This window comes from Scomber scombrus, chromosome 17 (genome assembly GCF_963691925.1).
Source record: "Scomber scombrus chromosome 17, fScoSco1.1, whole genome shotgun sequence".
NCBI classification, from domain to species: domain Eukaryota; kingdom Metazoa; phylum Chordata; class Actinopteri; order Scombriformes; family Scombridae; genus Scomber; species Scomber scombrus.
Window position 1 is genome coordinate 16,077,649 of NC_084986.1, and position 13,219 is coordinate 16,090,867.

Here is a 13,219-nt window from a genome sequence, read left to right on the forward strand (position 1 = left end):
GTTCTGGCTGTGTAAGATAGGACTTCACTGTTAGAAATAAGAGGGAAAAAACACAAACAAGGAAGATTTGTTGGCTCCATTTCATGCAAAGTGTGCAAATGAAAGATGAAACTCAGCTTGTTTTCAGTTTCGTTTTTGGCCCAAAAGGTTTCGTAACAGACTGACCCAACTCAGTGTTTCCCTGATTTTCAAGACTAGTTAGTAGTCTTGTGTGTGCTGATCTTGGAAATAAGCTCTTCACCTGATGTGCCAGTCTGTTTTCATACCATCTGTGCTCACTGTTTAACAAAAGTCCAATAAGTAATTTCAGACTGGCATTGATTATAGTTATAATCAGCTCTAAACAAAAGTCCCAAACAGCCTATTACCCAGCTATAAATCAAATTTCTCAACACTGTGAGTAAAGTGTAGACAGTCCAATAAATTCCAGATAAGACAGCCCAGATGTCAGCTGTGTCTTTGGAACATCTCTGTTTTTTCCTCCCTCCCAGTCCCACAGCAGCCCTCTGCAAGGAACATGTACAATAAATGTGTGTGTATGTGTGTGTGTGTGTGTGTGTGTGTGTGTGTGTGTGTGTGTGTGTGTGTGTGTGTGTGTGTGTGTGTGTGTGTGTGTGTGTGTGTGTGTGTGTGTGTGTGTGTGTGTGTGTGTGTGTGTGTGTTTGTGTGTTGAAAAGGATGTTGGGATGTCCAACAGGGGACAACGTCCGTGTCTTTTCTGGGCTTATATATAGTATAAAAACCACAATCACTCATCCCACAGTCCCACAGTGATCCAAATACATGCGCATCACTGAAATAATGCGGTTGAGCGTGTGTCTGTGTGCGTGTGTTTGTATTATTGATAAAATATGTCTTGATTATTTCAGACAAATTCAGAATAAAAAGGCCTGCAGTTCAGCCTCAGTCATGGTATAGTCAATACTATATTTTCTATTCACCATATTTATTCATTCATAATGGTAAGGCAACTTAAAATGTGCTTGGATACACAAGGAATGTATTGTTGCTATGAAAATCTGTATTGTTGCTATATTTTATTGTAGCTGTGTGTGTGTGTGTGTGTGTGTGTGTGTGTGTGTGTGTGTGTGTGTGTATACACACGCACGCACACACACACACACACACATTAGAGCAGGGCGTGGATTCAAGATACACTGAAATCGAACATACAGTATAATATGAAATATAATGGTGTGATGTCAGCATTTTCAGCTTAGAAATGACAGAGCTGGCCTCAAAATAAGGCTGCAACATTCAAAAAGGCAAACACACATTTTAACATATAAATCATTTTAAAATTAAGATATGCGTTATGCTATAATACAGAAACATGATACAAAATAAGCCATTTCAATCTCAAAATCACCAGTTATTCATTGTTGTTGAATGTGTTTAGTTGATTAAAAGTCCAGATGTTGAATGAGTTCTGTCAGTCATTATGAACCTATTAGTGGGAATGAAATCTTGAATAAGTAGGAAATCACTTTGGCTGAGTTACTTCCTTAAAAAGACCCTCAGATAATTGTTGCCTTGCCGCACAAGATGAAAATGAAGCACTTACAAAATATGCAGAAATAACCGTCCGTCTGTATTTTATAAAACACATTGATCCTACAAAAGAGTGTGCTATCTTCCTTAAAGGCAGATCCAAGTCTGTATTTTAAGACTTTGGGGGGTGTCTTCAGAGTGAAAGCTATCCCACAGAATGAGTCCACAGTCTTTAAAAAAAAAAAAAGGCATCCGATATATTGTCTTGGCTTTCAGGATAAACTCCTTGTTGCCGTAAACATTTGAGAAAAGACAGGGTGATAAAGAGATGAAATCAGGGAGCAGGCTAGCTCACTTTGAGTCTTTTGACACATGTGAGACAAGAAGCACTGTAGTGCTATGGTCACTTGTGAGGTTGTTTAGTCTTGTGGCCACTTTGCCCTTTGCCACCTATTGACCATGTTTGAATGAGATGGTACTAACCAGTGAGTTGATACCTGTTATCCAACCTGACTTCACCAACATCGTTAGGACTGCACCTCTCTGTGTGCGCGGACCAATCGCGCCTCACTGATCATCCGACGGGCATGTCTTTCATCCCGCACGCCTGCCTCCCACACACTGCTCTCTGTTAACAAGGCCACACGGCTCAGCGTGTCAATTCCTGCCGCTGCCAGAGACGTGGCATACATGGGCAGGCCGATGGAGATGAGCCAATCGGAGACTGTGCTGATGTTACCTGAGGGCAGAGGCTTCCGGCACATCTCTGTCAAACCTCCAGAGGGGATCTAAAAGACACATTGGGATAAAAAGATGTTAGCTATAGTTGTTCTTCTGATTATGTTACATTACTGAATATGGGTGATACAACAGTAGAAGTTTTCACATTTAGGCTACTTATAACAGTAATGAAACAAAAACTGTCTTTTTCAAGTTTGTCTCCACATTTAGCAGGGTGGTTGGATATTATGCAGGCATAATTTGCAATGCTCTATGATGGCGCCACAAAGAATATGTGCCAACAACTGAAGAGATAACTGTTCCAGCATTGTTGTTTTATAGGAAAGTCTGGCTCTTTAATGCCAGGAAAAGCAGAGCTGTGTCCTTACAGCCATGCGGTGCTGTTTACGGAGCTCTTTGACTCGGAGCTGGTCCATGGTGGAGGCTACATCCTTGACGGGCTGCTCCAAGTCCTCAGAGTAACGTTGCACCAGCGGCTGGGGGATGCCACATCGGCCGTGCTGGAGGACAAGAATGAGAGAGACATATTGGAGATGACTATGTAAAGAGGAATCCATTTAGGCCATATAAATCATAAATCATAAATGTGACAAAAAACAAAAAACAAAACACTGTGCAGGCCAAGTTGATTCTGATTTGGTATCAAGATGGCAAGAGGAACAGATCTTTGTGACTTTGAAAGAGGGTTCATTGTTAAGGCACGAATGGCAGGAGCTTCAGTCACAAAGAACACTTAACTGGCTTGTGTTTCAATAGGAACAGTGACTAAAGTGACATCTGCATGTGGATCTATGGGAAAGACATCAGTAAACAGAGTTGTAAATTGTGATGGACAATGCACAATGTGATTCTTGTGCATTGGTGTGATATGTAAGGAAAAACACAAGCGCAACTCTTCCTTAGGTGACTGAGAATGTCAATGCAGGACATGATCAGACTGTTAGCAAGAACAGTCGATTGACAATTACATAGAGAGGAATATTATAGTAGGGTTGCACTGCATAAACCCCTTATTACGAAGATGAATGCATATTTTAGAGTTCAGTGGCGCAAAAAAACAGACACTGGTCTACAGAGATATGGAAAAAGTGATATGGTCAGATGAGTCATCTTCACCATATTCTCGCCAAGTGGGTGAGTGCATGTGTGGCGAACACGAAGGGAATAGTACAGATCTAAATAGTTGACCCCTACAGTGAGGTGATCTGGTGGCTCTGTTATGCTGTGGGGGGCATTTTGCTGGCAGGGTTTGTGTTTGTCCCTGTAGAGGAAAGGGTCCCTGCAAATCAATACAAAGTTGTTCTGAGCCATCACCGTTATCTATGATGAAACTTTACTATCCTGATGGGAGTGGTCTCTTCCAGAATACCCCCATCCATTGGGCACAAGGCATCACTGAATGGTTTGATGAGTATGACAATTATATGAATCATATGCTATGGCCTTCATGGTCACCAGATCTCAACCCAGCTGAACACCTATCGGAGGATTTTGGGGTGATGCGTTAGACAGCACTCTCCATCACCATCATCAAAACACCAAATGAGGAAATATCTTTTGGAAGAATGATGTTCATTCCTTCAGTAGGTAGAGTTCAGAGACTGTAAAATCAATGCCAAGGTGCATAGAAGCTGTTCTGGTAACCCAACACCTAAGACTAACTAAGACCCCAAGACCCTTTATGTTGGATTTTCCTTTGTCAGCTGCTTGTATGAAGCCAAGACATTAAAAAGTAAACACTATAGTTTAACTCGGTGTATTTTATATAGTCCATCATCCATATCCAAATACCTCCCTTTCATTAGCGCTTAAAATACAAACTATGTCATGTTTTGTGTGCAGTTCCTTGCTCTATATTTTGGTTATCACTATTTAATAGTATCTTTTTTTAACAGATTTGGATCAAGGACAGAAAGAAAGACTCATCAAAATTTTGATTTTATGAGTAGTGACTTGGGGAAGAACAAAAACAGGGCTAGAAACCTGTGCTGAACATTTTGAACATGTTTGTTTGTTCTCCCTCTCTTTGTGTAGACACCTGGAGGGATGGATGGTTTCCAGCAAGGCCTGGTTTTGGTTGGCCAAACTGGACCGGAGGTTTTTTGAGGATGAAAGGGTGGGTGGATGTAGGAAAGGATATCTCCAGGGAGACAGATGGAGAGCAGGTCATACAGACAAAAACCCTGTCTGACTAACTCTTTGCACTTCCTGGATTACATGGAACACTGGAACGGCCTCTGGGCAGCCAATGATCAACTCGGTTTTAGGTTTTATTATGCCTTGGTCTGGATAACGTTTGGAATCTCTCAATGTTGATGCCATGTTAATTCAAATACACTATGCTATGGGCACATTTTGGTGAGTACTTAGGTTCGATAACCAACCCTAACTTAGCCTACCAAAATGTAAGAAATGATTTCCAAAGTTTTGAGGCTGTATTACCTTTGACATGATTCACAAATGAATGAATCGATGCTTGTGCAGTCTCAAACCATAGATGTTGCTACTACAACAGCAGTGAGCCTCTCATGTCTGTGCCAATCCACTTATGACTAATAGGAATCCAGCAGAGCTGTGCTGTGGTGTGGTGTGTGTCTTGCACACTATTTCTCACCTCATTCCTTGATGCCTCTGTATGTTTGTGTGTGTGTGTGATGTTTTTATGCCTGCCTCGGGGGCTCCACCATGTTAAATGGGGCCCAGCCTGGGGTCTGGCGAGTGGCAGAGGGTTTTATAACCTCGTCTGCCTTTAGTGAGATTCAGCCCATAAACTTAACCGCATCATAGTAGGACTCAGCCCACAGTCTTTCTCCCTCAGCTCCAGGCAGTGGATTTAATATTGTGCATCCACACACACCCACACACCCTTACTCACAAATAAATGTGCCTGCATACACTCAGGCATTTACATACAAAAGGAGCACACAAACTGCAGACTATTAGCATCTATTTTTAAACCAAACGAATTCCAAAGCAAGCTGCTAATGTTGTTGGCCTAAACACAGAGCAATTTGGATCCAAGTTGCAGTCAAATTATGACTGAGTTCAGTTAGGCATGTCACAATGCTAAACCAAAGGAGCCTGACGCCAGAAAAGTATAGCCCCGAGGTGTTTTGAAGAAAGATTTTCACTTTAACCATGGAAATATGACTTTATATGTTTCTGTTGTGTTTGATGAGATGTGGTGTTTAATGGACTCCCTTTACCTCATGTCTATACCTTAGTGTTTGGATATATATTTTAATTACTAGCACAAAAACTTATATGAGCAATGTACAAAAAGTTTAGAATGATCAATTACTGAACAAAACTTCCAAACAAAAAAGTTTGGAAGTTTTTGAACTTTCAATGAAATATTAGAAGAATATGAAGGTTCATTAAGTGGCTACATCTGCAAATTTCATTTGCAAAACAACCAAAGGTCATGACAAATATAATTTGTGATCTCATTAATCTAATTTCTAAAGGTGATTTTTCGTGTTTTGATTAATGACACTTTGCTAACCTTGTCGGAGTAGGGCTCCTCCGTAAGATCGATACCCTCAGCTTCCAGCCGTTGTTCCAGCAGGGTGAACAGGTCAGGGCTCATCTTGGTATGGGAAACCTTCCTTGCAACAGCCACCTTGCCCCCTAGGTCTGAGAACCATGGAGGCGGCACTGTTGGTGGACTGCCTGATTCCTCCCCCATGGATGAGGCTGATGAGCTGGCACAGGGACTGGTTGGGGTGCTTGGGATCTTGGCAGGTAGAGCTGGGCCTGGGGCACTGGGGCTGCTGCTGCGGATTATGGGGCTACTGGGGTGAGAACGGGGGAGGGAATGGGTAGGAGAGGGAGTGGGAGATGGTGAGGAGGACAGGGAGAGAGGGGGGTGTCGCAGGCCGTTGGCTAGTCTTTCTTTAGACTTCTTGGCAGGAACAGGAGGAGGGACTGGAGGCTTTTTGGGGTGAGTCCGGATGACCCTATCCACACTTGCATTAGAGTCGGGGGGGCTGGGAGTAGGACTTGAGAGGGGCTCTGGAGGGATGGGAGATTGGGTGGTAGGACAAGAGGGACGCAGAGGCAGTTGTGAGGGCACAGGCGGTCTGTCAGCCCTTCTTTTTGGGCTCACCATTGGGGGTCCGTTCTGGGTTGGGGAACCCTCATCTCTACAGACCTTGCTGGGGCTACTGTTGCCCAATTTGAGTCCTTCCTTCGTGGGTTTAAGCTCCACACTGAGATCCTTCCTCTGCTCAAACTTCTGTTCCCAGTGCAGATCTCCCAGAGAGTGGGAACGTTTCCATGGTCCAGCGGGCTGTGGGGGTCCATCTAGGTCCTCACAGCTACGACTGGCTGGGATGGGGGACTGTCTTTGGGCTTTGCGCAGCCCCAGCAGGTTGAATCCCTTCAGGGAGGGTTTAATGAAGAAGTTTTTTGCGAATTTTGTGCGCTGGTTCTTGCTGTTCTGTTGCAGAGCCTCTGTGGAAAGAGTCATGGGCAGTGTGGGGTAGTCTGGAGACTGAAGGCCTGCTGAAGAACGACTGGAACGGGAAGCTTTTCTACTTTTACCTGCAAAATGAAGACATTCATCTCTCAATTAAATGTTTTTTCACCCAAATTTAACAAAATACACTAACTTTAAAAAGCTTACGTTATTTCCTCTTTTGTGAAATACTAACAGAACAGATTTCTTACTCTACTGCTACAACAATGACTTCTAATATAAAAATCTGGTTGATATTAATAGACTGTATGATTTAGAATTTTTGCATTTTTATTTATTTAATTATTTTTAGCCCTGGCTGCGTTTCTCCACTGTTTTCTTTTTTGTTTCTTTTCTTAGTTGCAGATTTTGGCAAAAGTAGAAAAAAAAAACTTTGGAGAAGAGCCATACATTTTACAGTTTATTTGTTTGTTTGTTTTTTTACATGTGCAACTGTTCTGTAGGTTTGCATCAGTGGAAAATATGTTCACACTATCAATTATTTTTAACAATTTTGCCAGAGCAAAGTCATCTGGGAAAAGAACTACTCATACAGTATAAGCATTATTTCCCTATCATTCAAGGTTTATCTATTAACCACTGTCAAAAGCAGATGCATGTTCATGAAGGAGGCATGGGGCACTCCTGGGATAAGTTAGACCAGACGGGCTGATTTGTTGTTGTCCTAGCAGCAATACCAAATATACAGTAGATATTTGGATATGATACTTCAGAAATGCTGGAAGAAATGGTGGAAACAACTTACCATCTATCCTTTGGCTAACAAAATGGATGGATGAAATGGATCTGTGCCACATAGTGTGGCTTGCCAAAGAGTTTATATGATGACAGAAGGAAATTCAGTGGATGGACGGCCATGAAATTTCTCAACAGTGAATGTCAAAAGTAGTTGAACATATTGGTGTTTGCTATGAACATTTAGATACAAAGTATTGTAATATTTCAATTACTTTGATTACAGTGTTTATATTCTGACAGTGAGGTCTGCTGACTGTAAAGTAAACCACTTCAAAAATGTAAAATGCAACACAAGTTCAGACGTGTGCTAATTTATAAAAAATGGATTTGTTGGAACATCAGTAGTAATGTATTTTCAATTATTTGTTTATATTGCTAAACTGTAGCGATATGAAACTGATTAATGATACATGAAATATGGTGGTTTCAGATAAATAAAACGCACTATTAAACCTCAAGGCGTTATTGGTATGGTTTACCTTACATTTTTTCAACTGACCAAAACATTACCAATTAACTGTTTAACTACATTAAACAATATATGCATAAGAAAATGATGAAAAGTTGAAAGTTGACAGATGTCACTTGATGATATGAGGATAGCAACTATATCCAGGCACAGGAGAATTTATCACACACATGTATGCTGATGAATGACTATCGAGTAAATAAACTGAAATATTCAGGGCTCAACAGTGCAATTTTCAGAAGAGAACATTTGTGTAATACATTCTTTAATTGAAATTTAAATTGAATGTTGACCTTTGATAGTTCTCTAACCTAATAAATATTTAGATTTAGAAATATTCAGTATGTACAGTAATATATTAATGAATGTATGCACTTTTGAACCCTGAAACTGGAAGAAGAAATGCAGAATGTTTACTAAATGTTATGCAGCTAGGTCGTGAACAGCGTTTAGTGGCATGGAAAGAAAGACAGAAGAAGAGGCGAAACATAAAAAACAAGCAAGCAGCACTGGAGTCCTTTTTCTTTTAAGAGGTGGTTTTTATTCCACAACTTAAATCTCTACTGTGGCAGAATGCACACTTTACTGTTGAACCTGGATGACACATAACACACATAAAAGGGAAACTCAGTAGTTACACTGGAATCCAACAGATAGAGAAAGAAGACAAGCTTTGACAAAGCAGTGATTTATGAGTTATGAAGCTGTTAAAAAGATGTTGTGCGTTGAAGAATGAAAGTCTTATGCATAGAGAAAGAGCAGTCTCAAAAATAAACAAAAAAATAAATCTCACAAATAAGACCTCAATAAACTATATAATCAAAACTCTCTTAGAATATATGCACTACAATCTAAAAATATTTTCATCCACATCTTTTTTAGGCACATACTGTATGATTGTTTGTGCAATACAGTCACTATAAACACATGGAAAGTGACATCTTGTAATGGTATGAAGACAAGAGATTTAAATGACAGCTGTGATCTGTTACCTGACTAGTACATTTGTTAAAACCTCACCAGCCTATAGAATCACCACTGCAAAAAAAACAGGCATTTATTGACATGCTACTCTGCAAGCTCCTTTTCTTAAAAACACTTAGCAGAAATACTCTATGAGCCCATAATCATCCTCCTGGTAGCCTTCTATCAGTCTCGCATCCACAGGCGGAAGAGCTGGGAATCTGAGTCCTTGACTTGGCAGTGAGTTTGCTCTCATCAGAACAGTTCTGTGCATTGGGGAGGGTCTCTCCCTTTGCATATAGGCTCCCAGCATTGTGGGGTGGACTAGGCTTAGTGGTCTGGGGCCTGGCTTCCTCTCAGTTACAATTGGACTTTGGCACTGATGATACAGAATGCCTAAAAGATGGAAAGAGTGGTGAAGAAAGTGGGGTGAAAGGATAGTGACAGTTAAGAGTCTCTGGGTTGTCAAGGGGTTCTTTCTTTCTAGCGCACCCATACTAAAGGGGTAAAGGTGGGTGCAGGTGAGGTTTTAGGGCTATGGAGGTATGGAGGTATGGAGGTATGGCAGCAAGAAGAGTTGTTTGATTGGCAGGTGCTGCTCCAGACGACTGAGAAGGGCGGGGTGTTAGAATGCAGAAGCAGGGCAAGAGATGGAGCAGAGGTGGAAGTCCACTGGGGCTACATGTGGGTAAGACTGACACTAGGCCTTAGCTAGGCTAATTCCCAGTGAGGCCTGGGTAATGGTGGTCAAGGCTAAGCAAAGCTATCATTACCATTCTCCAGGTTTTCATTGCTCTCGTAACACCCGGAGTCCCGTGGGGAGTCTCCCACCAGACCCCGTCCCTCAGACAGCAGCTTCTCCTGGGAGCCGGACAGGCCGCTGCGCTCTGGGTCACTACTGCCTAGAAACACAGAAAATTGCAATGTCATTAAAATTTGAGTTGAATGTTTATCCCACTTCGTGCAACAAAATACCTAATCTAAATACAGGTACGATGCATATTTCATACGGCAAGGGAGTTTAAGTACGTTTGAATAATGACCTAAGGATGTGCTCACTTGTTGATGCAAAATGTGCTTGTGTGTTTTTCTCAGTCTACTTACTATCATACTCCTGCAGCAGCTCTACAGCAGTGAGCAGTACGGCTCTGTGCTGAGGGTCTCTGATGTTCAGCTCATCTAGGTCCTCTTCTTCCAGCAACTTGAACGTGTCCAGGTCCTCATAGCCGTTGAACAGGAAAGTGGGCATGTGCTCCTGTACGACAAAAATGTCAGGTCTGAGTCAGGTTTCTTTTAAGCAGTTAGGAATGATGATGTCTTAAGACTTAAGACAAAAATACACTAGACTAAAAGGAAAATAAACTTTGGATTTGAGTCATGAGGCTGGTGACAACAACTTTGGAGCAGAAACATAAACTACATAGTCCACAAACATAGAGGTGGGGTAAAGAGAAAAAATCAGCTGGGCACACCTTGTCATCTGCTCATAATTTCCCATCCACATTATGTATTTTTAAACCAGTGGTGAGTCAAATCTAAAATCACTATTTTTATTTTCAGATGGTATGTAATCATGTTAAGCTGTGGCTAATTCAGTTATTGCTGCCTCAGCTGTCAACACATTTTAATAGGGCACAAACTTCGTCATGTTGACAGGCATATAAAAGTGAGTTGTAAGAACCTTAGCCATTAAGCTGTACCAATCAACTAACAGCCTGAAGTGTGTGGCCACAGTCCCAAGCTGCTCTAGCTGTGACTAAATCGGCAAACAGGACTTGAAAGGGAAACCCACCAATGTAAATGTGGGAACATGAACGGTTGAAGGTGGAGGCGATTACATCAAAGTACTCTTCAACCACAGAAGGACAAATTTTATACACAAACACACACCAAAGCTAGTCACTCTAACCACTTTGCTATCTGAGAGGGCACAAACAAAGAAAGTTTAAGAACTGGAAAACGCCCTGCGTTAGCACACAGACTGCTGACACTATCATTCAAAGCACTCATAACTACTTTCCACGTTGGATATTACTGGGCTTCTACATTTGTGTGACCCACACACTTGGTTGGAAGAATACATAGACTGTCTGTCACCAGGAAGACCATCAATTACAATGGTGGAGTCCACTGCGGAGAACTGTGTGTTTCTGTTCTATTTCTGCTGGATGCTACAGGACTAAACAAAGCACCAACTAACACAAACACAGGCAGCCGTGTATTCTCACTCATAGCATCTTATTGTCTCTTTGGCCAGTCAAAAACCAAAACATGTTCCAAATCCAGAGACTCTTTGGTAGAGCATCCGGTGGCCACAACTTACAATAACTTACAATGGCGTCAAGATTTACACTTTACATTTACAGGCAGGAAGAGTTCATATGTGTTAAACATTTTGGCTTGCCAGTTAGCACATCCAAGAATAGCTCTACTCTTTACACCTGATGATAAGGAGCTTCATCAGGTAGTTATAATACACACACAGGTTTAGATTCCTAAGGTAAATATAAGATTTTTCAGCTTACTTGGATATGTGGTTTTTGGAATCAAGACTGTCCCTGATATGAATTCTAGGTCTGATTCTTTATAATAAGCAAAGCCGTCTACAGTACTTTTCTCTTACTTGATGCCAGCATATTAAGTGTGAAGCTTGATATACTTCAGAATCTGCTTTACGTTGGATAAGAGAACAGTGAGACTGGAATTATTTTTTTTTTTAGCATCAGTAAAGCACAAAGCAAGGTATAGTACAGTAAGACAAGTTAAAATACTTTCTAAACAATGCAAATGGTTGCAAACTGTTAACTCTAAAATGTTCTACACGTGTTTAGTCTAACTCGCCCACTCCGAGAATCCAGTGGTAACTACAGGGACATGAGTTCTGATGCAGCACCCAGACTCACATCTTAGGAAGCCTCTGTTACAACAGCTGATAATGGGCTCTGGATCTCTAATCTGTGACTTGGCCATTAATCTGGACTGAGACAAAACGGGCAACCCACAAAGTCTCAGTCTCTATTTTGGGAAGCGTGGCTTGCTGGCCGTCTGAGTGAGAGGAGATGATCTAAAGCTCACAGTGAGACATGTAGGTTTTTATGAAAGATGCAAGTTATTTGCGAGGGCAGGGCTGTGAGAATGTGGGTGTTGATGTTTATGCATCAGGGTCACATCAAACATCCTATGCTGTACAGCCTGTAATTGCCTACACTGTAGTTATCTCTGCGTGTCTGCAAATGTGTTTTCATCATATTTGGCTAAAACAATATTTCCATTTACTTCTTAGAATTTGTTTTCTTCTACTTAGGTGCCAAATGGGTGGGATTCTAAGGTTGGAGAATGCAATCAACTTTTGCAACAATGCTGTAAATTCAATCTATTTGGCATTCAATGCATGGTGATTCTTTACCAAATCTGGCATATTTTTTGCATGCTACCTTGAGGTTGATGCGCTCCAGCAACTCCTCCACAGAGGTTGGCTTGGGCGGTCGGCCCTTCCTCCTCCTCCTCACTGGCCTTTTGGGCTTCTCCTCCTCCTCACTCAGCACGTCCACATAGATGAACTTGAAGGTGCCCACTTTGTTGTTCAGCAGGCCCATCCATGTTCCCATGGGTGGCTTACTGATGATGTCAATCACATCACCACGCTGGAAGATGACAAAGAAAAAAATACAGATGCAACAGTGACCTGACTTTGGCATTTATGTTTTGACATTGTTGACCCTGAACAGTTGTACTCAGTAGTTCTGAGGTGTCAAAATGTTTAATAAATAAATAAATAAAGATTCAAGCAGGTCACAAAGTACCTTCAGTTTGAGGGAGTCAGTGTCGTAGGGGCTAGGGGTGAAGTCAGTGTGGACTCTTGCACGACCACAGAACGGTCCTCTATAAGGCGGCTCCTCATCGTCACCGTCCTCCGACTTCACACTTTCTCTGTTACTGGCTGACGAGTCGGTAGTGCTCACGGTCTGACCACCTGGACACAAAACACACATGTGGACATTTACATAAGCTATAAAATGCCTATGAATCCATCACTGGCCACCTGTTATAACAGTAGTGATATTCATTGTTAATTGGAGGTGTCACTTATACTCTCCATCAACACAGTCAATCCTGACCCAAAACATCTCTTAATGGTCACTGTATAAAAGCATGTGTGTGTATGCCTTTTGGCTTTCTTTTAGTTTGACTTGCACTTTAACCCAGAAAAGGCCATTTTAGTTTTCAGTATGTAGCCACATTTTTGCTGACTTGTCCATGGATGTATTATAAGACGTGGATAAGGTGCCACCACTCAGTCTTGCAGATCATTTTTTGCAGTGGCCACTCGTGGTATT

At 41.6% G+C, this 13,219-nt stretch overlaps 1 protein-coding gene across 1 annotated transcript in view; it reads right to left on the reverse strand.

Moving 5' to 3' along the window:
- Positions 1–1,161: 1,161 nt before the first annotated feature.
- LOC133997363 (SAM and SH3 domain-containing protein 1-like) overlaps positions 1,162–13,219 on the reverse strand; it is a 51,202-nt gene continuing 39,144 nt past the window's right edge. Inside the window, exons 13-19 of the mRNA XM_062436940.1 lie at positions 12,686–12,855; positions 12,317–12,526; positions 9,987–10,137; positions 9,656–9,784; positions 5,738–6,777; positions 2,601–2,732; positions 1,162–2,279 (exon numbers count right to left, since the gene is read on the reverse strand). Of these exons, the coding sequence (XP_062292924.1) occupies positions 2,019–2,279; positions 2,601–2,732; positions 5,738–6,777; positions 9,656–9,784; positions 9,987–10,137; positions 12,317–12,526; positions 12,686–12,855 (2,093 nt within the window). The 3' untranslated portion in view covers positions 1,162–2,018. The remainder of the gene's footprint in view (positions 2,280–2,600; positions 2,733–5,737; positions 6,778–9,655; positions 9,785–9,986; positions 10,138–12,316; positions 12,527–12,685; positions 12,856–13,219) is intronic.